The sequence below is a fragment of the Drosophila sechellia genome, chromosome 3L, assembly GCF_004382195.2.
Source record: "Drosophila sechellia strain sech25 chromosome 3L, ASM438219v1, whole genome shotgun sequence".
Classification (NCBI taxonomy): Eukaryota; Metazoa; Arthropoda; class Insecta; order Diptera; family Drosophilidae; genus Drosophila; species Drosophila sechellia.
Genome location: NC_045951.1, coordinates 18,105,572 through 18,131,128, shown reverse-complemented (window position 1 = coordinate 18,131,128; position 25,557 = coordinate 18,105,572). Strand labels below are relative to the sequence as shown.

Here is a 25,557-nt window from a genome sequence, read left to right as displayed (position 1 = left end):
ACAACACAGATTAGGTCATACAAATTATTTATTTAACGCTTTTAATTTCATGCTTTCGTCATGCGATTTAAATTTCCTCCCTGTTGTACAAGGTCTGGAGAACATTTGAGGTCTTTCGTGTAACCATTTCATGAGGGCTGCAAAGAATATTTATTTATTAGTTTAAAAATGTTAATTTTTGATTAAAAGCTCTTTTCCAACTCACTCCATTTTGAGCCCACTACCACAGGACATGATACGTGCAAAAGATCTTTGTTAGGCTGCATTCTATGATCCAGGTTTCTCCAAACCAAAGCGCTGCCCTTTTGGGGCCAAATTGTGAGATTTAGGTTTGGAAAAGCGAAGGCACCACCTTGAACCACATCGTTCATCTAAAATTTTAGGGTTGCAAAAAATATCAATTCATTAAATGTGTCATTCTATATTATCTTAACATAATGAATTATCGTTTTACTTACAAAAAACAATATGCTCGTTAAGCGATCGCCCAGTTCCGCCTGAAATATAAGAATTATTTTATCATCAATTCATTCGTGTTTTTTCTATACAGCATACCGTTTGATCCTGTATTTCTATATTGTCAGTGTGGAAATTTCTAAACCCGCAGATACCGTAGTTATCTATTTGAAAATCCGTGTCCTCTTTCACGTCCTCTCCTGTCATATCCTTAATTCGCAGGCTTAGAGGGCTCTGGGGATCCTCGCGAATTTGAGCAAGCTTTAGGTTATAGTCAACAGCATCGATAATTCGCAAAGGACTCTTTAGTGAAGGCAGTGAAATATTTTTGATTTTTGAGATCTCGCTCTCATAGATGACATCATGATATAAAACAATATGCGGCTTTAAACTAAGCGTTTCCACCTTAAGAGGAGCAATCCTAAGGAATTCAGACGTGTTCTGTTCGTAGTGACAGCTGAGATGTTGGCTGGTCTGCCAAACACTTAGACAACCAGTAACATCGAACCATGGTGATGTGACAAACTAACCATAGAAGAACATGAAGTTTCCTCAATATTTACACAAAATTACAACTTACCGTAGGATCAGGAACATCGATTTTTCCTACTTCATAAATATCTTTGCGAAGCAACCAGAGTGTAGCGTCTAAATCAGCGACGTCCTGGAGGACTTTCCATGCGGCTTTGCGAAAACCTTTTTAGGGCTAATCATTTATCTTGTAAATGGTTGGTGCCACACAACTAACCTACCTTTAGTTACCAAAGCTGAGGTGTAATTTATGTATAAATCAGGCAGCCTAAAATCAAATACTTCCCTGTAGACCTGCCCATCTCGATCGTCATTGTAGTGTTCTACAGCAGCTTTATACCAATTCAAGGCATATTTATCGTAATTAAAATTCATACACGCGTTGGCCAAAGCCTGACAGTTAAGTGTGGTCAAGCTGGTACTGTAAACAAGAGCTTGTATTCAACCTGATAAGATCCTGATAAACTTATTACTCACTTGTATTGCTTTCCCATTAGTAATCCATTTGCTATGTCACTTGGCTGTAGATTGTAGAATTGTTGCAGTGCGATGATTCCAGCGATGGCATCGTCAAGATCATCATCGGTTGGCTGGGCTTCGTCCAAGCCAGTTTCAATAGCTTGAAGGTGTTCCAAGCCAACGTGATTCAACATCAATAGCTCGGCTTGGGTCCAATCCTCGTGCAGCCGTCGTATGAGGGAAAATGCGTTGAGAGGATGAGCAACAAACTCTTCTGGGTTCCTCCGGGAAATCTCTCGTTTGGATTGCACTTCTTGCAGCAAACTGAAAGTTGGATACACTGAAATAAAATATTTTTACAGCTTATCCCTTCACCTCTCCATCATATCGATTTTATTCTTTAGGGCTGCAGTATAGCTCTCCATCTCGCTAATGAAAAAACCCTCCAAGTCCACAAGCTCTTTCATTCCAGCTATAGACATTGCAGAATTTGTAATTTCACAAAGTCCTATTGGAAGACTAAGTGAAATTAGGCAGATTGATAGGATCATAAGCATGTCTATTTAAGTTGGGAGTATAATAATTACTGACTTACCTATTTCCGTTCATAAATAGCAAATAAATGGTGTGTCAAGGTATAACAAATGCATTTGTCAGGGAAGTTTTATTACATATACTTTGTAAGTTGCATACACTACAATATACAATACACTACAATATACAAATACAATTGTATAATATACAATATTTTCTATTTACGAAATTTTATATATTGCTACCTAAAATGGTTGTAATAAGGCGTTATCATCTGCAGTTAATTTATGGCCTTAATACAAGAGAAAAGCTATATAAACCATATTTACTAATATCTGTTAAAATGTATTTATTGCATTTGGATGAGACTTCAATTGACACTTGAACAATACTAGAACGATAATTATTCTTAGCTGCTTGATATCTTTGCTAATGAAAACTTGATGATATGCTGAGAAAGCATTGATTGGGCCTAATCTCACATTATTGGCGAAAATCCAGATATTAAAACCAGATAAACTTGAGTTCAAAAGCAAAAATACTCAAAAGAGTGAAAGCAAACAAATATCTATTAAAGCTTGCAAGTAGCATGGCAATGCAATGCGATCTTCTATTCTCCTCGAAATTTCTATAACAGTTCCAGTGAAAGTGGAGGTATTGAGCCTGAATCTGCCTATTAGAATGTTTCACAATCTCATCCAAATTAATTAATTCTAAAGGCAGCAAGTTTTGCGCATACTTAGAAAAAGAAATTTAATGCTTCTCCCACCTTTCCACCTGCAAGACAAATTGATTGGCTCATAATACGGATGGGGGATAATTAGGGAAATAATTAACGGATAATGAGTGTTATAGGTCTAAGTGTCTTTTAGTCTGAAGAGCTGCACATTAGGTACTATGGCATTGGTGACTATGACTATGAGTACATAGACTCTTCACACAAACTGGATAGCGACTTTTGGAGTTCGAAAATCGTAAGAAAAGGTAGATACTGTTGCTAATTAATTTCTTTCATCTAAGCGACGTGAAATGCCTTTTCCATTTCTAGATCTAAAAAAGGTGTGAAACAATATGTTATCAATTATCGTTTTATTATCATTTTAATCACAAATTTTAATAAAATATTTTAGTTCTATACTCTTATTATGATTTTCTTAATATCATTTATGAAGAATTTTGTATTTTTACCATTATATTTAAAATCTATATATACAACATTTTTAAGAAGTAAGTATTGTATACTTGCATCTTTTTAAACCATGATGCATTGCAAATTAAGTCTAATTAGACAAAATATAAACGATATGCTTTGTGCCAGCAATATTCAGTATAAACAAGTTAATGTCTTGGTTAGAATGCTGTTTCTTTTTGTAGTTGTAACTGCCTGCTTTGGTTTTCTAGTTAAGGGAGAACCCTTGTCCGCTACCGAATCTTATGATTTTGCAATATCCTCGGAGTCGCAGTTGTCATTGCTAAAACTGAAAGAAACACATGTCAACAATCTCCAGAGCTATAAAAAAGTTTTAAAGAAGCACTTACAGAAAATTAGACGGTATGTTTAGAAATTGAATAAAGCATAAATATCTAATTATAATGCATTACAGAGCCATAAAGCAATCAGAAGAACTCTTGAAATCGACTAAAACCTCAACGCGTAATTTAATTTATGGATATAAGGTTCTGAGGCACCTTCACAATGATTGGCCCCAGTATTTCAGACTATTAAAGAAAGATCTAGGTCTTGAGCAGATTGCGGTCTCTCAGAAGTTATTAACACAGCAACCAACATCTGTGGACTTCGAAGAATCCATGGGTGCTATGCATAGACTTCAAACGGTTTACAATTTGGACTCCTATGCCATGACTGAAGGCTTTATAGATGCCAAAGATAGGAAGTAAGCTCTACTATCATGCACATACACGGAAGAATACATTATTTTAAATATCTGCAGCATCAAAAATTGGAGTGCTGATGAGTGCCTAATGCTCGGTCTGATGTATCTATTCCTAAAAGATTACAATCAATCGGAGAATTGGTTGGAATTGGCTCTTTATCATTACGATGATAATCTCAGTCCTGAAGTTCTCAAAATTAAACTTTGGAACTACCCGAACCTTTTGGAATCCCTAGTAGAGGCCAACAAGGGACTTGGTAATATTCGTCGTTAAAAACAAAAATGTTTTAATATTATAACATATATTTATAGGTCGCTATCTGGAAGCTAAAAAGTATGCGAATGAGCTGCTTTCAATCAATCCCAATCACACTTATATGCTGACACAACTGCCAAAGCTGAAACATTTGCAATCGAATCCAATCAAACTCACAAAACCAAAGAAAGTGTTCCAGCTCCAGAAAGAAATATGCTCAAAACGCTATAGGAGGAAATCAGGAGTGCTTGTGTGTCGCTATGTGGATTGGACACAATTCCTTAAACTGGCACCCTTAAAAATGGAGGAGTTGTCCATGAAACCCCATATAAGTATTTTTTACGGATTCCTTGGTCAAAAGGATATAGAAGTTCTAAAGAATGCGTCCAGACCAAAACTGCAAAGAGTCAAACATTTATCAGGTAATTGCAGTTGCAAAATCGGAAATCTTTCCAGTTCTTCACATGATGTTGTACGCAAAGTAAATGAGTTAATTCTTGATATTACTGGGTTTCCATCGAAGGGTAATCAAATGCTAGAAGTCATTAATTATGGTATTGCTGGAAACTACAATCCCGAAGACACTGCAAAGCCCAAGATCCACAACAAAGCAAATGCTTTTATATTTGTAAGTATATTTATTGGCAGTTTATAATAAATATTTAATTCTTTTTTTTTAATACTTAGTTGGAAAATGCTGGAAAGGGCGGAGAAATAGTTTTCCCTTCTCGCCATTTAAAAGTCAGACCTCGAAAGGGTTCAATGTTATTTTGGGAAAATCTGAAAAATAGTGTTATTTATCATCAGTGTCCAATTCTAAAGGGAAATATGTGGGGTAAGTGTGCATGGAATAAATTTATTATATTCACAACGCATTTTTATCTTTTTCTTTTAGTGGCTAACAAAGTGTTAAACTGACGCTTGTACTTCATAATTTATGTACTCTTGAAATGCGATTTTCCATTTATTTCAAGTTAAGCACTTGACACATTCTGAGTTATTGCGAAAGTCTGCGAGATGTATTTTATATTGATGTGAATTGCATCTAACGAAAACCTAAACTTTACGATTTTGAAAATATATTTTTCTATTTTATAAAGTAAATGTTAATTAAGAATACAATATTATTATGTTAAAAGCATATACTGATGGATAAACGAATAGGTATAACTTATTTTGTAAAGAGTGTGTGTAAGATTCATATATTTATTCATTTTATTTTTGGGATCGTTATGTGCCTTCTATGTGATTCCATCTTGATTGCCTTTCGGGTGATATATTTCTAAAGCAAACATGTGGTGCTGCCGTACTGGGGCCAACTTTTAATGTGTCTACCATAAACAATTCGAATGGCTCGAGTGGCATATTTGTTCGACTGAATTATAATGACGTGACACTTAAACCATAAAAATGGCAAATTTACACTTGTATTCTTGTGCGACTGGCAGTGTGTCCAATGAATGGATGGATTTATACGACCTCCGCGTGGGTCGGAGCTTTTGGAGCTGATTCTCATTCGGATTCGGATTGTCGGGCCGCAGCTGGCTGCCTTTGTCTTTGTCTGACACGATTTTCATTGCAATCAATTCCCCTTGAGTAAACAAATCACTTACGGGTCCTGTCTGCGTCGAGATGAGCTGAAGTATGACTGCGCCAGACCGTGGAAAATCAAATGTACAAGCATGTGATAATCGTATGCGGATTAAAATGCTTTTGCCGAACAATCTTTGGCATTAAAAAGCAATTTATGCTAATAACATCCATTTGACGAGTCGTCAATTTGGCATTTGTCTGCTGTCTTGTTTTCAGGATATCCCTTCTTATGTACTCACATTCGTATGTTGTAATACCAAGCTTAATCACATCTAAGGCCTGCCAAAAATTATTTTCTATCGTTGCCTCTTGATTGCCTGGCATGTTGTGTGCCGCGTCATTTGGATTTGAATTCGAAATTTTCATTCATACGTGTATTAAAATTTATACATTGGCATGGATGGCTTACTCTATTTCATCCGTGGATCTGCGCCACTGCACGCAATCTGTATTCATGAAAATGAAGCTGAGGGATTCCCGTGGTTGGCTGGACTTATTGTCCATTTGGCTATTGTGAAAAATGAAAAAGCTTACCGTATTGCAACCAGAAGCTGTTGTATTAAAATTGACTATGATACAGTAGGCACCTGAAATCCTTTTAGGTTTTTGCGCTAGCAGAACGTTGAAATAAAAAATCGCTTTTCTTTTTTGTACAAACATATATGTAATTTTTAAGCAGCTTACACGGCAAACGTTGAATTTAGTCTCTTAATTTAAATCAATGAGGAGCTGAGAACTTATTGAAACACGAAATCCCAAACAATTGTCCTGACTTACACCCACTGCAAACCAGACAAAATAACCATTTGAATTCGAGCATTTCAAGGTTAAGCACTGCCAAGTCTGCCAAGTCGCGATTGATGTTAAACCTTATCTTCTCTGTCATTCATGCGATTCACATACGATTCCCATACTCCGACAGTCCATTGTTCCTTCGCTCTCAGGCAGAAGAACCTGGAAGATTGGGACCTGGCTCCTTGCTTAAATGATTATTTTTATATTAAAGCTGGAGCTGCTCGAAATTCCTTTGCGTTTGGCATTAGCACTGAGAAGTATTACTGCTACTTTTTAAAAATAGCTGAATTAAAGGCAAATTTAAGAAAGTGTTTGGTATAATGGTAGCGTTACTCACGAAAGTCAGCTTGTTATATTATCTTAAATATTACCTTATACATTTAAAACACTTGTCCCAAATGTATTTACAATCTTTAGACTATTTTTCGAGTGCACAATATCCCAAAGTGTGCGGTAAGCATTTATTGTGTAGGAAAACAGTTTTCATTGTGTATAACAATTGATTTCGATTTCAACTGTGGATGTGCCTTCGCCTTTGAATGGCAACTGAGAAACGAGTATGTGAAAATGGAAATAGAATGAAATACTCGCCCCATCGTCTGGGAGGTGCCACTACTCATCTGGAGTCTGCATTTTGCGAGGCGCTTCATTTACTTTATATCCCTTGTCTGCTCCTTATGTGCACATGGCAACAATTTGAATGAGCTGGTGTTGTCTTCTTTGAGGGAGCTCTTGTGGGGTAGCTGTATTTTTATGGTTCCACGTCAAATGTATCTGACTGTTCTATTATTTATTGTATGGCTACTTGATGAACATTTTGCCAAAAACGTTTTATGGGCTCATGTCTTCCGATTCGGAGTAGGCCGCCATTCTCCTTCCTCCACTGCACTATCAATCAATCTGTCGTGCACTGGAAATAATAACCGAGCTACAACTAAGAAAATAAACAGCAGTTTGATGTTTGATCACGAATGAATCCTTTAAAATTGCGTTGGTTTATTAAATCATACTTTTCTGCGCCCTTGTCAGTGATTTCACCATTAAATTCAACATATTATTACCACGGCTGAAATAAATAGTGTACATTTTTTCCAGGTGCGACGTTTCGTCGACATTTATGAAGTGTACTAGCCTCCGGTCTCGACCAAATCCACTTGTCACAACCTGTTGGTCCATCGTTTATTGTATAATGGCTGCTCAGAATGGCGGAACTAATGTGCCGCCGTATCTGAATTATTATTACAAGGCTTTGTGATTGGGGCGTGACGGCTATAATGAGTCCCACACAAAGTGCAAAAAATGGCCCCGCGTAAATTGCGTATGATTTATATACGTAGGTTTGGCCGGCGATTTTGACGAGGGACGCCATGTCATTTAATTTTGTAATTTATAGCCAAAATGGAATCGATTTGCAATCCGACTGTCTAGGCGTTGTGAGAAATGGCTTTAAAGCTTTAGTTCTGCGTGACCGACCATATCATGCACTTGCTGTCCTGCCGATTGCCGTCTGGGCTATCAAAACAATGACCAATGTCTGGTCGCAAGTTGGTTGGGCGTTTTTTGCCCTTACAACTCGGTTAATATGAACCCAAAAACATAAACTTTGTAATGAGTCTAATTGACAGAGAGCAGGACAGACAGCGGGAAAGAGAGCCGGATCGAGTACGGGACCGATTACGGGAAGTGCAAAAGTGCAGTTTAAGATTATATACAACACTGTATATATATTATAGTGAAGTTAGGTGAAGTTCATGTTTAAATCTCTAGTTAAACATTAGTTATTGTTTCAGCTAATACACCCAAAAGAGCAAATTTACAACACTCAACTACAGGGACAGCCACAAGAAATTCAACAATTCATAATCACAAACATATAATCACTGGTTTATTAAAAACGTTTCTTTGTTTATTTTTATTTATTTGTTTTAAACTGCTGATATCTTAACCGGGCGGGATTTTTTTAAATTTCTGGTACGCAACACTAAAGTCGAATCTTATACTAACATAATGGCGTAATAAAAACTTAGTATTACGGACTTTGGAAAAGTGGCTTTTTGGCCACAAAAAGGTACCATTCAGCCTATAGTGAATTATGGATGCCCCTTGAAACGCATTCCTATCCTGGGAGTCCTGGACTTCTGGCTCCGTGCTGAATTTCAAATGGCACCGCATTCCTAGAACGCTTGTTTTGTGCCTCGTTGGTTATCCAATCGACATCGGTCGTCGTCCTGAAGTACTTGCAGACGAATTTGCAGGATCCCTCGTCTGGCATTGTGTCCTGTGTACTCACGCGCCGTTCTAATAATCCAATTTTCACGTGTTGACTTACGTGTTGTGACACTTGAGTTTGGCCCTTGGGGAAATGTATTCTGTTGCTTAGCTGATATAGTAAATGTTGTCCTGCAACGCTTCTTTAAGATTTTAAATTCTTTGTCTTTACCAAACTTTCTACTTTCAAGGATTTACTAAAAGTTGCTTTTTAACTGTCAGCTATTGTCTGCCTAATCCAGGAATACATTTTGTCGGGTTATATTATGTCCCATGCCTCTACATTTATATTATATTTAAAATTATTTAGCGTAAACATCTAATTAACAATTATTCCCTAAAACCCCTTTAAAGAAATATTTTCTTCAATTTCACTCCCATTCAACCCGTTTGCTACTTAGAAAGTTATTTCATCAGGTTTTTGATTAATCCATCTATCTGGATACTTTTTTTTTGTCTCTTTGCGAATAAAACCGCAATAAGTGGCTTGCGGTGCGATGTGTTAGTAATTCGAGAAAAAGTTTTCTCACTCTATGATAATCTTATAATTTTGTTTCAGAATGTTAGCATCTGACTATGCAGGTGAGACCTATCTCCTCTCTATTTAAGATTATTGGTAAGGTATCTGCCTGGAAAACAATCATTTTAAAACAGATTATACATTATACCTAATAAAACTTTATGACCGCGCAACTGCTGTTATACTCAATTATAAGCACAACTTAAATGCTCATAATTATATGACGGATTAGGTAAAGGGAAAATCCACATGCAGATGTTGTCACACCAAAGGATATAAGTACCTGCACTGTCTACCTGTTACCCTGTAGTACTAGTTTGCATATAAGCCAGGTCAACGAAGAGAAGGATATCAGTCAGCAACTGAATCTTGTCATAGACACATCTCAGTGCTTCCGGAGCAATCTAAAATAGTAATAATCTATTTGTGCCTGAAATTGGTCAATCGTGCCTCAGAGCTATATCCACCTTCAGTTTTCGACTCCAAAGTTTCCATATCTCTATCATGTTCGACGAGTTCATCTCCAGCTTCGTTTTTACCAACGAGGAGACCACGCAGACCTTCCACCACCAGTGGTTTTCCCAGGGCCAGTTGCACGAATGCGCCACCTGCTACAGCTCCATCGACGCAGATGAGCCGCCCTCCCAACATTGGCTGCGAGGAGGAGAAGCATCACAGCGCCTGCAGCTCACCAAACAACAGCAGGCCGTCCTGGACATCATCGAGGCGCGCCGGATCGAGACTTTCTTCTTCTGCGACGAGAGCTCCAAGGACAAGCTGGAACACTTCATGGGCGAGACCTGTGCGAGGGGAATCCCCGAGCTTCTCCGCTGGATGTTCCAGAACAACACCGTGGCCGTGGAGTTCAATCTGGCCTGTTACGTGAACGCCATGGACCAGGTGCTGATCTTCCAGAGCGGCTCGCTGAGGGTGGACCACCACTACGACGTAGATGAATCCGTAGGCGTGGTTTACGAGATGCTGATGCAGAGGATCGAAAACTACCTCAGCTGCAGCAGCGAGTACGGCATGGCAGAGTGCAGCATCACCAGGTTGAAGGTTCAGGTGAAGAGGATTAGGGTGGAGGCGGAGGGCCAATCAGCGGACTCGTCCTTCTTCGCCCTACCCCTGCAGCTTCAGGAGGAGGAGGGGCTGACCGCCACTACCGGCTGCTCCACCAACGAGTCAGAGCTTGCCAGCCTACGCTCCGCCTACCTGAAGCACTTCCGCGAGTGCAACGGCTACTTCCCGCCCAACATGCGCGTCAATCTCTACGGACTGCAGCAGTGCAAGACCACCAAGGAGCTGTATGTGGTGCCCTACCATATCAGCGAAACCCTCCAGCAGCTGCCCAACAAGAACTTCCTCATCCTGAACAATATCATGGGCCAATTCCAGCGCCTCCATGAGCTCTCCACCCCCGTCAATTCCATCGAAAGAGATCAGACCAGCTCGCCGCTAAAGGACCTCCACTGCCGGAGGTGTCGCACCAAGTTCTCGCGGCGCAGCAAACTGCACATCCACCAGAAGCTGCGCTGTGGCCAGGACTTCTCCGTGGACAGCATGCACGCGGACATCGTGGAGATCTACGAGCAGTGCCTTCCCATCTCGAGGAGCGTCTTCCAGCACGCCTGCTACGGCATCACGAAGCCCAAGACCATCATGCGGAAGGGTCAGTTTGTGCCCATCGAGTGCGACTGGCGCAGCGAGAGCTCCGTGAAGGTGCAGCACGGCCCGTGTGTCGTCATCAGCAACGCCCAGCATAGTAGTCCCTGTAAATTTTATTAAATAAACGATAACTTTTAAGCTCCAACTTAATATTTCTGTTTTTATTCACTAATCGTTAAATGAATTACCAATATTTGTATACCTGTTAGTCCAGTTTTCATCGACGATACTTGCTTATCGTTAAAATGTCTCCGTATGTCAAGATATCCGGAACTGTAAGAACTGTAAGCCTAAACCATTTAAGGGCTTACTAACTATATATTTTAATGCATGTTGCTAAATAACGAGTATCAGAATTCCCCTGCTTTTAAATTTGGCTTTTGGCACTCTCTTCTGCACTTGCATTAGCTGAGTAAAGGGCATTTCTTTTGATTCGAATAAATTCATGCTTAGTCCTCTATTCGAGTACAAATTCAACCCCATTCGAAAGAGTTATGAACCGCCCGCAAACTTCATAAAAATCGCACACACTTTCCAGAATCGTGACCCCAAATCTGGTACCAGAATACCTTAATAAAATTCGTTTCACAATAGCATACCGACAAAGGCATTAGAATTAGCATTAGAATAGAATGCCTTTGATATCAGAGTGGTGTGCCAGATGTTGAAACAATAGGAACTGCTATAGTCGAGTAAGTTAGCCAGAGGGTTTCTGAGGAAGACTTTCAAAAAATGTTTTGAGAAATTGGACAAATATAATACAAAATTTAATAAAAAATTAATAAAACATTTTTAAACAATGTGAGCTGTTTGGCAGGTTTTTCGGCCGGTTTTTCCTTTTTGTGGGCGTGTTTTTTATGGATGTCGGTTGAAAATGGTCAAACAAATAATTAAACTTTTTAGAATAAGCCAATATAGTGCACTTCTTTCTAAATGGGCTTAGCGTTGTAGTTCTTCTTGAAATTAGTTATAATTTAATTATTCTTTAATTATAATATTATTATTTAATTATTATTATTTTTTAGTTCTAATATTATATTATTTTGTAAATTTAATATATAATATTATATTATTTAATTATAAAATTTGCATTCAATATTTATTTAAACGTATTTCCTTGATTATTTACAAATTGTTAAAAGTTACAGTTTTTAAAATAATATATAAAACTGTTAAGCGAGCTTTAAATAAATTCAAGAGACATTGCAGTCTTAAATGTAATTTTAATACAATAACCAGTCATACTTGATTAAAATGACCATTAATTGCCATAGTATTTCAGTAATGCCTGTAAGTCAAGTACATCAGCCAACCCTTCACTATCTCCGTCGTGTGCTTTGGCATTTATATCTTATATTTGTACACTATATTTTGAGTGTGCGATCTTCGAAAATTATACCTTATTATAATCATTGTAAAGCAAAAGGAGCAGGTAGAAGGGTCCGTTTCAGACCCAATAAACTATATATTGGGCCATGTCCTTTTGTCCGTCCGTATGAAGGACTCCATCTCATGAGCTAGCTATAAACGCTTATGATTAAACTTGCCACAAATATTTGAAAAGTTTATTCATGTTATTAATTTTTGCCATGCCATTGTTTTAAACTTTCTCGTCCACTCCATTTAATCATTTTTAAACCTTTTGAATTCTGATTGAATATTCAGTTAAAACCTCTGTGTTAAGTTACATTATCGTATATTAGATTTAACGTACATTCGTCAATTCCGAAAATCCTCAGATTGTAGCATGCAGATTCAAGATTATTGAATCTTTTGTTGCTAACGCCAACGCAAAAGGTGGTGGCAATCAATAATAAATAATTGAGACACGCCCACTGTAACTCCCATATCGACTTAATCGGATTATTTATTATTAGAGACCTTTGGATTAGATTTCCACCTATTATTAAAAGTTTTTAGCCATTATTGCAACATCCACTACTGATATTTAGGAATATCTTCATCAATTTACCCTCTGTTAAAATGAAAGAATTAAGTTGGAGCTTAAAAGTTATCGTTTATTTAATAAAATTTACAAGGACTACTATGCTGGGCGTTGCTGATGACGACACACGGGCCGTGCTGCACCTTCACGGAGCTCTCGCTGCGCCAGTCGCACTCGATGGGCACAAACTGACCCTTCCGCATGATGGTCTTGGGCTTCGTGATGCCGTAGCAGGCGTGCTGGAAGACGCTCCTCGAGATGGGAAGGCACTGCTCGTAGATCTCCACGATGTCCGCGTGCATGCTGTCCACGGAGAAGTCCTGGCCACAGCGCAGCTTCTGGTGGATGTGCAGTTTGCTGCGCCGCGAGAACTTGGTGCGACACCTCCGGCAGTGGGGGTCCTTTAGCGGCGAGCTGGTCTGATCTCTTTCGATGGAATTGACGGGGGTGGAGAGCTCATGGAGGCGCTGGAATTGGCCAATGATATTGTTCAGTATGAGGAAGTTCTTGTTGGGCAGCTCCTGGAGGGTTTCGCTGATATGGTAGGGCACCACATACAGCTCCTTGGTGGTCTTGCACTGCTGCAGTCCGTAGAGATTGACGCGCATGTTGGGCGGGAAGTAGCCGTTGCACTCGCGGAAGTGCTTCAGGTAGGCGGAGCGTAGGCTGGCAAGCTCTGACTCGCTGGTAGAGCAGCCGGTAGTGGCGGTCAGCCCCTCCTCCTCCTGAAGCTGCAGGGGTAGGGCGAAGAAGGACGAGTCCGCTGATTGGCCCTCCGCCTCCACCCTAATCCTCTTCACCTGAACCTTCAACCTGGTGATGCTGCACTCTGCCATGCCGTACTCGCTGCTGCAGCTGAGGTAGTTTTCGATCCTCTGCATCAGCATTTCGTAAACCACGCCTACGGATTCATCTACGTCGTAGTGGTGGTCCACCCTCAGCGAGCCGCTCTGGAAGATCAGCACCTGGTCCATGGCGTTCACGTAACAGGCCAGATTGAACTCCACGGCCACGGTGTTGTTCTGGAACATCCAGCGGAGAAGCTCGGGGATTCCCCTCGCACAGGTCTCGCCCATGAAGTGTTCCAGCTTGTCCTTGGAGCTCTCGTCGCAGAAGAAGAAAGTCTCGATCCGGCGCGCCTCGATGATGTCCAGGACGGCCTGCTGTTGTTTGGTGAGCTGCAGGCCCTGTGATGCTTCTCCTCCTCGCAACCAATGCTGGGAGGGCGGCTCATCTGCGTCGATGGAGCTGTAGCAGGTGGCGCATTCGTGCAACTGGCCCTGGGAAAACCACTGGTGGTGGAAGGTCTGCGTGGTCTCCTCGTTGGTAAAAACGAAGCTGGAGATGAACTCGTCGAACATGATTGAGATATGGAAACTTTGGAGTCGAAAACTGAAGGTGGATATAGCTCTGAGGCACGATTGACTAATTTCAGGCACAAATAGATGATTACTATTTTAGATTGCTCCGGAAGCACTGAGATGTGTCTATGACAAGATTCAGTTGCTGACTGATATCCTTCTCTTCGTCGACCTGTCTTATATGCAAATTGAAGAAGGAGGTAACAGGTAGTCTGCGAGTTTTCCTGACGCAGGTATATCCCTGGTAGATAACATCTGCTTAGGGATTTACCTAATACCTGATCTATTTATGGTTCTTTAAGAACTTTCATGAAGTTTATAGAGTGATTAGGGAATATCGCATTTTGTTCGTTATTGCAGCAGTATTTCAAAACCAGGCAATCTATGTGCAATTCCAGCAAATCTCATAATACACACCAAGTTCATTAAATCCATTTATGGCAGGGACATATGCTGCAAATGCTGTCATTATTAACTATTTACAAAGAAATATAGTGTCCAGTCCTATTGCACAAGAAATATACGAATAAGAATATGTCAAGCTTACCCACTTTAAATAACTGGCATAGGTCAAGCTTCGTGCCTTTCAAATTAGTTCTTTCTACATATATATGCATTTGTCCCTATTCATTAATTTTAACTAGTTAAAGCTGCCTCTGAAAAAAGCCCCTTCAACTCACTAAAGTGACCGAAGGCAAAAAGATCAACCAACAGAGAGAGAGAGTAAACAAACGGCGCCACCGCGTGCAATTTGCAGCAGTCAAACGCAGGGCGCACCGTACGGTGGAGCCTCCCACTGCCACCGTTTTGAGCCATGGCATCGTGGCCGTTGTCCCCGCTGTAAAACCAAGTGCACAATGGCCAGTGGAGAAAGAGGACACTGGACAATGGCCACCTCGTGGCAAGTGACGCGACAATGGCGACGGCGATGTCCTGGATCCACAGGATCTGGACTCTGGCTCCACTGCAGTCGCTTAATTTCCGTTTCCGCTTTTCACGCTTCATTGTCCGGCGTGGCTTAGGTTTTGGTTTCGGTTTCGGGTGTGGTTACCTCCTCCCAGAGTTTTCCGCACTCAGTGCTTTTTAAAGCCGCTTCCCAGTGAAAAACGCTTGCAAATTAACAATGGCAATTAGAAGGTGCTTCAAGTGGACAGTGTACAATAATTATTTAACCGAGTTTTACTTGTTCCCTGGTCGTTTATCTAGCTTTCATTGCAGTGAATTTGTAATGCATATATAGAGACATATTAATGGCTGACAGTCATGGAATCCTCTGTTTTATTTCAATCAAGAGACAATAATGTCAATGCAAGCTACATTAACTTTAAAAGAGAGATATAGAATACATTGTCTTTGATTGAAATACAATTGGCATTCATAGTTATTTTGCTCAAATATCACTGAGTAAATACCAATTAGTTTTCTTTGAAACTAATTTGTTTTCAATGCTCTTCTACTACTGGTTTGCATTTAATGAAAATTGGACTCCAGGGAATTCAGAAAACAACAATTTTAAGGTTGAAAGTCCATAATAGAAAGTTTATAGGGTCAGAAGTAATGTAGTATTTTTCAAAATTATGTTATTAAAATAGCAGAGAATACAGAAAACAAAAAAGTTTGGGTTGAAAATTCATACAACAAATTACATAATTCCATAATTTATTAAAATCATTAGTTTTTATGTAGTAATTTATTTCATTGTTCAGTAGTTTTTTGGAATTAAAAAAAGGTGTACTGTTGTCAAAAGGTTTTCTTATGGAAATACGATGTTTTGAAACTTCTAAGAGCACCCTATAAATCTCTTTAGTACTTTGTTGCGCATTGTCAGCTTTTCAGCTTGTATTTGCTTTCCTATTTTTCTATTTGTGTGTTTATTTTTGCAGCTTGGGCATTTGGCTGGCATGTAAACAGTGCCACAGAGCAGTCAGGACAAAAACTTAATTAAGTCTGATGCAGAACGGGGGGCTGCTGCACCCGGTTGAGTTGGTGGCCAAAATGCAGTGAGGCTGGAGGAAGTATGGCAAATGGATTGCCACTGGCAAACAAAAAAGGCCGCAAAGTTGCAACTGGAGTGGTGACTTCAACTGACACCGATGCCATCGCAGCGGGGCAGACACCCATCCGCATCCATCAGGTTAACACTCAAAATCAAATCAAAGACCGACTGTAAAAATGTTGTTTGCCCTGCAGAGTGTGAAACCGAAAGCGAAACGCCAGTCGAGCAATCAACCGGACACCCGGATGCACATCGGATAAATGACGGAGTCCGCATACATATACTCGTCTGTGCATCTATTCCGTATACATATATCGACCCGGACTCACACCATGCGTATCCGGGTCATACAAATTTCAACCTGCAGCCTGGCCAGTGCATCCTCATGCTTTCATACTCGCTCCTCGTCCAGTAAAAGCCTTCTGGGCACGCTGCTTAAAAGCTCAGACAAGGGTCGTCTAATGGATGCGCCAGGATACCTGGCGGGGCTCAAGTTGAGGTCCTGGCGACTTGGCAAATCCTGTAAAATTGAGCTGGATGAAATCTGTGCATTCCGTGTGTCTTCCTGCTCCTCCTTCGCCATCTCCATGCCAGTGTGTTGACATTTTGCGAGATTTACTCATCTTTTTTATCTTGCCCTGCTCCGTTTTAGAGCTCACTAAGGACAGGATCCGAATCAAGTGTCCTGCACACATATTGAGCTTTTGATAGTTTGCTTTCTTCGCAACACTTTCACCCATTTTCACAGGAGGAGATACAAATTCGTGTGGCTATGCCATGAATTTTGCTAATTGAGTTATAAACTGTTGAGTCAAATTTCTAGAATATTTGATTTGTGAATATTTGCTTAGGTCAGTTTCATTTTAGCTACTTGTTTCGAAACGAAATTTCAGCTTAAATAGTTTAGTTTTAATGTACAGAAGCAACTTTACAATTATTTTAGCTATTGGGGCATATTTTAATTGAATAATAGCTTTCATTTTATAACTTACTTTACTGAACTGCAACACATTTCCATTGAAATCTACAGTAGCTTGTATTTAAAAGATTCATTTCACAGAAATACATCTTTGTAAATTCACTTCTACAGAAACTTGATGCGGGAAAACTCTTATAAGATTTTTAAAGGCGGGAATTCTTGGAATTCCAAACTTTTGTCTTCCCTTGAACTTGGTGCAGAAAAGGATTTCCTATATTTTAAGTAACCCTATTCATTGTAAATTCCTATTCTTAAGCTGGATGCACCATCACTAGATTTCCGAAGTTTATTTTCTTAAAATTTCAAAGTTAGGCATTGATTAACAACACTTCACTAGTTCTGGAAAAGTAATTATTGTAGCGCTTAACCTCAGTTAAAAGTTCCAATTTTAAGTTGTCCCATTTTTATTTCACATCGTGTTTTTTTCCAGAAAACTTTTCCACTTTATTCAGAGCGGGCCTATAGGGGAAATTCGAGGGCAAGAAGTGTGTAACTCGGTTGCAATTTATGTTAAAATCAGCATATTCATGCAGCCAACAAAAAAAATGCACGGAGCTCACTTCAAGTGTCTGGCTCTGATGAAAATTGCCATAAAAACTTTGGCTGTCTCAATGGCAAAAGTCGTCAACAGCGTCGTCGTCGTTCTTTGGCCTCCTTCGTCCTTTTGGCTACAAATTTCCACAGACGTCGCACAGACGCACAGAGGTGAAGTGGCAAGGGGAGGGTGCGGAATAGGGCTAAATCTGTGGGCGGATCTGGGGATTTGAGGTGTCGACTGGGCGACAATTTGTCAGCAAGTTCTGCTAACAACTAAATTCCACGCTTGGCTTGAGTGCAATTGCATCACCGCCCAGCTGCATACAAATTATGCAAATTCGCCCGTCCTTTCAGCCTTTCAGCTCCCTAGCCTTTCACTTTCTAGCTGACTGAGTGCAAGGTCAACATATTTATGCCCTTTCATTCCCGCCTGCATCGAGAATAAAGCTGGGGAGCAGAGGCTAAGGCTGAGCCAGCATCGCCCGTTGAGACAGTAATTAAAATGCTTTAGAACCCAGTTGGCTGCCAGTCAAAGATTGAGTCACTCGCACTCATCATTCTTCTTTGACAGCTGCTGGATGTCATTAGATGGATGCGGATACGGATACCGATGAAATGCCACTTGTGGGTTTGCCATTCACTACGAAACTGCCGTTCACAACTCTTTGGCGCACTCGAGTGCTTTGTAAGCAAGTCGCGTGGGTGGATTTAAGGGGCATTAGCGTCTGTGTGCTGGAATGGCAAGTACTCAGCTGAAAAGTGCACCCAATACAGATTCTTTGAAACTCAAATTTAAGATATAAAGATATACATATATTTTTTAAAATTACAGGTAGGCAATTGGATTGGGTCTTAAACAACAACTTCATAAAAACAATATATTTGCATATGAGTGTTAATTTTACCTCAATAATTCCTGAATAATATCTTCTTATTATATATAAAAACTAAATTCATTTAAGAATTTAATTCACAAGAAAATGATGTTTAAAGTGTATTTCTGCAGAATTTTAACTGTGTGTTTTAAGGATGCTATATATCCGACCCTCGCTATTGAAAAACTATTTGCAACTTCTGCTTGCATCTTATTTTCTGCATAATTTGCTGTCTTTGTAAACAAAATGCAATCTGGTGCTGACCTTGTTTTCTCGCCACATGCTTGGCTAATTAATTATGCAACATTTTGGGGTCAAGTTACTGGTGCAGGCATATGGCTAGATGGTGGTATGTGCTGGATATATATATTTAATTTATTGCATTTAATTGAAATGCATTTCGTATGAGTTGCTGAGCATCTGCCAGAGTGTTTTCATTGTTCTCCGTTTGTTGCTTAGCTGATAAAGTTGTCTGCACTTATGGTTGGGTGTTTAATTATTTTGCAGATGGTTGTATTCATGCAAATCTCTGATGCATTTGCAGAACTTTCGCTGCAGTTGAATATCTCTTTAAGCAAAAGTGTGGATTCCTTGAACGATTCTTGGAATTTCTTTGGTATTTGCACAAATATTTGTTTCAACTTCTTGTTCTTCGTTCTAGCACCAACGAATTTTAATCATTAATTTTCAGACACGTTGAACATCTTGTCTTAGTTTCCCGACCATCTTTTTTGTCTTCATCATCATTTTTAGCTCATTGTAAATCACTTTAACTGCTCGTTTGAATTCTCTCGCATAAAAAACCCATTGATTACTTTATCTTGAGTTGCTTTTCATTTGCTCACTGTTTGAGCATCGCAGCTCCTTCATCCGGCTTCCGACATCCTCTTCTGCGAGCTTTCAGCCCGATGCATTTCTTAATAAATCTTTAATCCTTCTAAGACTCGGCTTCCAATTTACCTGTGCGCTGCCTTTTTCATTTATTCTACTCTCGTGTCTTTCGCCGTTTTTTGTGTATTTTATTCGCTCATTAAATTGGAAAATTCGATCAATCGTATAATTCATTTACGATTTGCACGCTCAGCAGCTGGACAGATGATGGTGAATCAAATTGGAATTGTTTGAATTTAAATTCGATTGATGCTGCTGTGCCTTCAGTATTCGCTGTCATTTGCACCTTTTACGATACCTTTCAAGTGATACAATTTTTCATTAAGCGCATTCTGTTTGCTGTAAACATAAAATTTAACGTCGCGCATTCTATGATATTAAAAATATTGATTTACTTTAACTCCATAAATGGAGAGCATATTGAAATAAAATATGCTTCGGTGAAAACAAAGTTGTGCGCGAATAAAACTGATATTATAGAAAAAAAGCTGTAAAATTACTGAATACAGCCGTTATGCCATGATATTTATGAAATGTTTCGTTATATTAAATTGGCACAGTTACACACTTTAAGAGAATTATTTACTTTATATTATAATAATTATTGAACAAAATATTAGGGATACACGCTTTTCAAAAGCACACGTAAATTTAAAAGGCTACTCTCTGTGGATTAAATTAAAAGAAATTAAAAATGTTTTTCAATAAATAAAATTTGCTAAAATTTGATCATCTTTTGCTAATGCTTTTACAAGTCAAGCTAGAGCATTCATTAATTAACTTACGCTCTTTCACCAGTGGTCCATATTGCATCGCAATGTAGTTTTTGTAAGCATTCCGTATCCGTATCCGCAATCAATTAAATTTCCACAGGACAAGGCTCGCTTAATTCAGCAGTAAGCCACTTGATGACTTTTGACCAGTCCACAGCCCTGGTAACCAGTTGGTAACTGGGTGGTACTGGGCACTGGGTGACTGGTTGACAGGTGCTTAAACCAAGTGCACAGAATCACCGTCACCCTGGCCGTCACTAAAATCAAGATATAAACTCGCCCACGTAGCCATCTCTCAAAATCACAGTTCAAATTGCAGAATGCAAATTAAAACGACGACACGTAAATGGCTTAATAATTCTTTCTTTAAGCCGAAAGAATGGGATTCCTGTGAGCAGTGATGGCGAACTCATTCCTTTTTGGTTTTAACACAATTTTTAAAGCGTGCTCTGAGTTTCAGATTTTCAATTTGGACGGAACTTCAATGGAAATTAATTATTGGAATGTTCAGATGAAGTCCTCATATAATTAATGATACATTTTTTAAAGAAGCATTGGAAATTCATTTTAAAGGTAGCAAAATTGTCATCACTGTCTGCGGATCCTTGGTGGAAGCCGGCCTAGACAAAGGACGAGTCTGCAAACACGGCATTAAACTGAATGGCGGTTCCCTTTTATTTACTTTCTGCGTAATTTCATAATTTATGCATAATAAAATGGGAGTTGAGAGGGCGCCTCCACAGTTCCACTGTACCGGAAGTGGGCTGCCCCTCGATTCTGCCCCTTCGCCACAAAGTTGGCTGCCTGCCATCCAACTGACATTTTTCATAACTGCTGTGGGATTGGGCCGGGCTTACATTTTTCTGGCATTTTTTCCAGCGCCCTCCTTTCTGTCCCGCTTTGCCATTTACTAATTTAACATTTCAGCGTCCAATTAACATTTTAAGCCAAAAAGCTTTGGGGAGTTGCACGCAGAAGAAGAAAAATGCTAGTGGAAAAGCGTGCTGTGTGTGTGCGCTTTACTAGGGCTGAAAATTTTTGATTATGAAATTTTTAAACTTACCGAATTTATTGATGTGGGGCAACGAAAGCCAATTTGCGGAAGATTGATTAGAGAGGAATTTAATTTCAATAAATATTTCATTGAATCTGTTAAAATTTCTGCTTTGCTTCTATTTTAAAATTGCACGAATTCATCATATCAGGTTATGTTATTATGCTAAGTAATTTCAATCTCCTTTGTAATTGTTTTTAATTGTTAAATTATTACTTGTTTACTTCGGAAGTAGAGTTAATGTAAATATATTTTTATATTTTTGAAAAATGTACTTTTAAGTTTAGGCAGGACATATATGACTTATCTCCATTTGTTAAATTAGCCAGATTTTTAGAGACTTTCGTTGGGAAATAGCTTAGTGTTCAGAGAGTATTCTAAAGTTTGGTGCTTCCTTTTTAGTTCGCTATACCTGGAATGTGCGTTTTCCAAACCAGTTTGTGCGAAATGAAAATGGGGGAGCTTGCGTCGTCCATTAAAAGGGGAGCATCAAATGCCAATAAGCCTCTTGGCATAACTGAGTGGTAAATAGAAAATTATGAGTGCTGAAAATTGAGTGTGAGTCTGTGGAGGCCTCTAACCGAAGCGCAGCGCAACTCCTACTGCAATTTGCCGTACGTATGCGTATCCTGGTTATTTTTTATTCCACTGGCAGCGGCGCGCATTTAGGACTCCTGTTTTTAGTGCAAATGCATTCCATTGGCTGTGGCACATATGCAACGTGATGTGGAAATCCATTCAGCGGGGGAATGTCTGCTGCTCTAGCTGCATTCCAAGATATAATAGAAATGCATTTTTATTTAACGCAATTTTTCCGAATAATTTCCAGCTGCTGCTGCTCATTAAAATTGAAATTATGTTTTTTGTTTTTATCCAACAGCTCTCAGTCGCTCTGTGTGTTTTGCAGCCCTTTGTCGTTTGTGTTTCGCAGTCGTCCTGGATGGCAAAAAGTTCCAGTTGCCAGCGTGTTAATTTGTGCGTAAACGTTGCACTAACGAAGCGGAAGCTTTTGGCCCCTCGAATAATAGAGGGTTAAGAGGCAGGGGGGTTTTTCCGGGGGTTGACGGTCCTGTTGGGATAGAGCGCTTAATTGAAATGGCATTTAAATGTTTCGGGGGACCTGTGTGACGGCGACGAGCGTGCACTTTCCATGCGAGGGAATGTCATTCAAAATTATGGCGGTTGATTAAAGGATGAGCGGGGGTGAAGAGCTGCAGCGCGGGATGCATGCCCGTGTCAAAGGTCACATGCGTTTTGGAGCCACTAAAACTTATTTTAAGGCTTTTGATTAATAAGGAAGTTCTTGGAAAATACGTACGTGTCCTATATATGTAAACCTAAACAAACAATTATGAGCACTGGATTTAAATGTATACTAAATTGTTAAGATTATAAGCTCTTATATATTATTCGGGCTTGGTTTTAATCGATATTAAATACAGTAAATTTTAAAATATATTTATTGCTTAATTCAGTGCTCTGAAAAAATTAAAGTTTCAAAAATCGTATTAAACAACTAGAGCAATTTTTTTTTCGATTTTTTTCGTGCGCATCCTTTCTAACAGAATTTCTCGAATAACCGATTAGTTGGCCTTAAATTGAATTTTCGTAATTGCCAACTCGTGTTGCGTTTAACCTTCGGGTTTCATCTGCAGGCATGGCATCCACCGCAAAACCAATTACAATCTAGTGGGCAAATTGTGTCGAACTTCACTCTTCAATCTTCAGCCACGTGTGGAGCACGACCCCCATTTTGCGGAGACCACAAACTTTTCGACACTGTCCACCAGGACTGGCTTGCGTCTGCGTTGCAGGAGTTCCATTAGAAAGTTGCCACCACACACATATCAATTACACAAGTTTTAGTTAGTCGGAGTCGCCGACGCCATCGTCTTGGTTCTTGGTCGTGCAATCATTCTGTAATTGCACGGAAAATGGCAACCTCAGATGCCGAGAATCTCCAGAGTGTCTCAAAGTTGTTAGACGGCGTCTTTGGTGCGCCCAAGTTAGATGGAAATTTGCATTTGACTGGACGGAGGAGTCATAACTCGAGGTGGAGTTATAACAAAACATTTCCGTTTGAAATCATTTTCTTCAAGTTCCACTCATTTTATACTCTTTTCAAGTATGCTACGTTCATCCTGAAGAAAAAATGTTTCTTATTCAATATTAATGCTTATTTAAAATGAAAATTGTCTGAACGTAAGAACAATTTTTTTATTAAATATGAGTATATTTTTCATTGAATAATAAATGTTAAGGTCTTTAATAAGTAAGGGCAATTAATAGGTCCACAAAATAAGTTTACATCTGTTTTTGTTTCGTGCATTTTTTTATTTAGACATTTTATTGCATCAACAAATTTCCTTATTGTTATTCCATTCCCCTTTACAAATAATGCAATACAAACAACTAGCTGTACAACTATACAAACAACTAGCAGTAATTTTGCCATTGGGATTTGTTGTGAAGGTGCATTTTGAATTGGTTTAACTTTAGTTTGTCAGCAACTGCAACAAATGTAATTTGTACATAAATCATGAAAGTATTATGAAATAGCAATCTGTGCAGTTCTAGCGCTTCTGGCTGCAAGTGTCTTTTTAAATTATTTTTTAAGAAATTATAGATTGCTTTAAAAACGAAACCTGTAAACCTGACTTGGTTAGTTTAATGGCAAATGCTTTATAGCAAATGTTAAACAAGTATGCCAACCATGGCTTTATGTTAAAGCCCTATCTGGATCCTTTCATTGGGTCATTTCTCTTCCCACCATATCCCCGTAAGAATTTTCGATAGCAGTATCGTTTTAAGGCGTTCACCATTTGGCCTAAGGAGGACCATTTGGCCGGGCAAGGACCTTAAGGATAATTCTGTATACGGCCAGCCCCGACGACAACAGCGAAATGCATTTACAGCGTAATCCAATCATGGCAATAATGAAATGGTAAGTGCAGACACAGGAGCAGGAGGTGGGCGGTCAAAGTGGAACATTCCCAGTTGGAGTGGCATTCTACGGCAGGAAGCAGCCAGCTGGCCAGACGAAGCTCATCCAGCCGAAAATGCAACAGATCCTGCGAAAAAGGCTCTTACTCCTTTCTGGGTCACGTTTTGCACTTTGCACAGGAATTTTTCCGAGAGCACTATTTTCCACAACACTAAAGAAAAAAGTGCGTTTTAGAATTCATAATGTTTTATTAATAATCAGATAATTGAAAATGTGATTCATATGCTTTAGACTTTAAAAAAGCTTATAGATGAAACTCTGAATATATAAAATATTATAAATAGACAATATAAAATCTAATTTAAACCAAAAAAAAGTATTTATAACTTAAGGTATCTCTTTTTTTTCAGTGCTGTTAACTGAGATTTTTGAAAGTTCACGTTTCAGATTGCATGCTATAGCGGAGTTTCAACCGTTTTGACCAGCGATTTCCCATGTTAACGCTAATGACAATGATGGCTCCCTCTTGGTCCTTGGTCCTGTCTGACTTTGATTTCGAAGCTCTTGTCCCTGACACTGACATCCTTGCAGGGGTTCAGATTGGTTTGTCCGGTTAAATTGATCAATGGAAAACCGAAACAGCTTCACAATCAAAGAGTTGCCAGCAAACCGCAATTTCCACAATTATACTTCAATTGCATTTCGGGAAACCACAGGATTGTGATGGTGAGGCACTCAAACACGCAAACTAATCAACTAATTAAACCAAATTTCTGCAATATGCAGTTCGCCCCTTTTCAGCACACAAATCAAATGACTTTACTTTAAGTGAGAATTTTCTGTGTTCAAGAAGTAATCGAAGTAAACTCTCAGCTGAAATTCAGGGATTTAAAGACCAATGGAGGCGAGGCTTTACAAAGTCCGGATTAATAATGATACAGATGCCAAGGAGGAAAGTAAAATAAACCAACCAAACCAAACACGGAAAATTCTCACAAATTTGCACTCCAAAAGTTGCTAAGCTGTCGTTTCCTTTTCCCCATCTCATGGCTTTCTCAAATCCCCCAGTAAACAGCTCAAAGCTCAAACGTTCTTGCCATTTATATATTTTTTTTCCCTTCAATGAATTGCTTTTCCATATTTGAGTTAACAATTTAACTCCTCACCTTTCGCCTGCAGTCTGCAGGTACGGAATCAGCCCTACGGATATTTCAGAAACCATTCCGA

General features: G+C 39.3%; 4 protein-coding genes across 5 annotated transcripts; 2 read left to right on the top strand and 2 right to left on the bottom strand.

Annotated features, from left to right (window-relative positions):
* Positions 1–3: 3 nt before the first annotated feature.
* On the bottom strand, positions 4–2,013 carry LOC6618317 (prolyl 4-hydroxylase subunit alpha-1). Its single transcript, XM_002042554.2, has 8 exons — positions 1,822–2,013; positions 1,465–1,770; positions 1,209–1,408; positions 1,037–1,152; positions 556–981; positions 459–497; positions 206–371; positions 4–137 (listed from the first exon to the last, which is right to left on the bottom strand). The coding sequence occupies exons 1-8, from the start codon at positions 2,001–2,003 to the stop codon at positions 25–27; spliced, it is 1,548 nt and encodes a 515-aa protein (XP_002042590.2). The 5' UTR covers positions 2,004–2,013; the 3' UTR covers positions 4–24.
* A 1,283-nt stretch (positions 2,014–3,296) lies between these two features.
* On the top strand, positions 3,297–5,174 carry LOC6618316 (prolyl 4-hydroxylase subunit alpha-1). 2 transcript variants are annotated; one of them, XM_032718128.1, is made up of 6 exons: positions 3,297–3,532; positions 3,585–3,875; positions 3,933–4,132; positions 4,188–4,759; positions 4,819–4,966; positions 5,027–5,174. In XM_032718128.1, exons 1-6 carry the CDS (start codon positions 3,336–3,338, stop codon positions 5,047–5,049), a joined length of 1,431 nt encoding a protein of 476 aa, XP_032574019.1. In that variant the 5' UTR covers positions 3,297–3,335; the 3' UTR covers positions 5,050–5,174. The 2 variants fall into 2 exon arrangements, with proteins under 2 accessions (XP_032574019.1, XP_032574020.1); XM_032718129.1 differs by lacking the exons at positions 4,819–4,966; positions 5,027–5,174 and having other exon boundaries at positions 3,298–3,532; positions 4,188–4,553; positions 4,655–4,725.
* Positions 5,175–9,635: 4,461 nt separating this feature from the next.
* Positions 9,636–11,125, top strand: LOC6618314 (protein terminus). The gene has a single exon (XM_002042551.2). It carries the CDS (start codon positions 9,812–9,814, stop codon positions 11,093–11,095), a length of 1,284 nt encoding a protein of 427 aa, XP_002042587.2. The 5' UTR covers positions 9,636–9,811; the 3' UTR covers positions 11,096–11,125.
* A 1,842-nt stretch (positions 11,126–12,967) lies between these two features.
* Positions 12,968–14,442, bottom strand: LOC6618313 (protein terminus). The gene has a single exon (XM_002042550.2). It carries the CDS (start codon positions 14,279–14,281, stop codon positions 12,998–13,000), a length of 1,284 nt encoding a protein of 427 aa, XP_002042586.1. The 5' UTR covers positions 14,282–14,442; the 3' UTR covers positions 12,968–12,997.
* Positions 14,443–25,557: the final 11,115 nt, after the last annotated feature.

Excerpts from the sequence above, each read along its gene's own strand:
- LOC6618317 (XM_002042554.2), bottom strand. The coding sequence starts at position 2,003 with ATGCTTATGATCCTATCAATCTGCCTAATTTCACTTAGTCTTCCAATA. Across the intron at positions 1,771-1,821 it reads AAAATCGATATGATGGAGAG|TTTGCTGCAAGAAGTGCAAT; the intron begins GTGAAGGGATAA and ends TCCAACTTTCAG. Across the intron at positions 498-555 it reads TAGAAATACAGGATCAAACG|GCGGAACTGGGCGATCGCTT; the intron begins GTATGCTGTATA and ends CTTATATTTCAG.
- LOC6618314 (XM_002042551.2), top strand. The coding sequence starts at position 9,812 with ATGTTCGACGAGTTCATCTCCAGCTTCGTTTTTACCAACGAGGAGACC.
- LOC6618316 (XM_032718128.1), top strand. The coding sequence starts at position 3,336 with ATGCTGTTTCTTTTTGTAGTTGTAACTGCCTGCTTTGGTTTTCTAGTT. Across the intron at positions 4,760-4,818 it reads AAGCAAATGCTTTTATATTT|TTGGAAAATGCTGGAAAGGG; the intron begins GTAAGTATATTT and ends TTTAATACTTAG. Across the intron at positions 4,967-5,026 it reads TCTAAAGGGAAATATGTGGG|TGGCTAACAAAGTGTTAAAC; the intron begins GTAAGTGTGCAT and ends TTTTTCTTTTAG.
- LOC6618313 (XM_002042550.2), bottom strand. The coding sequence starts at position 14,281 with ATGTTCGACGAGTTCATCTCCAGCTTCGTTTTTACCAACGAGGAGACC.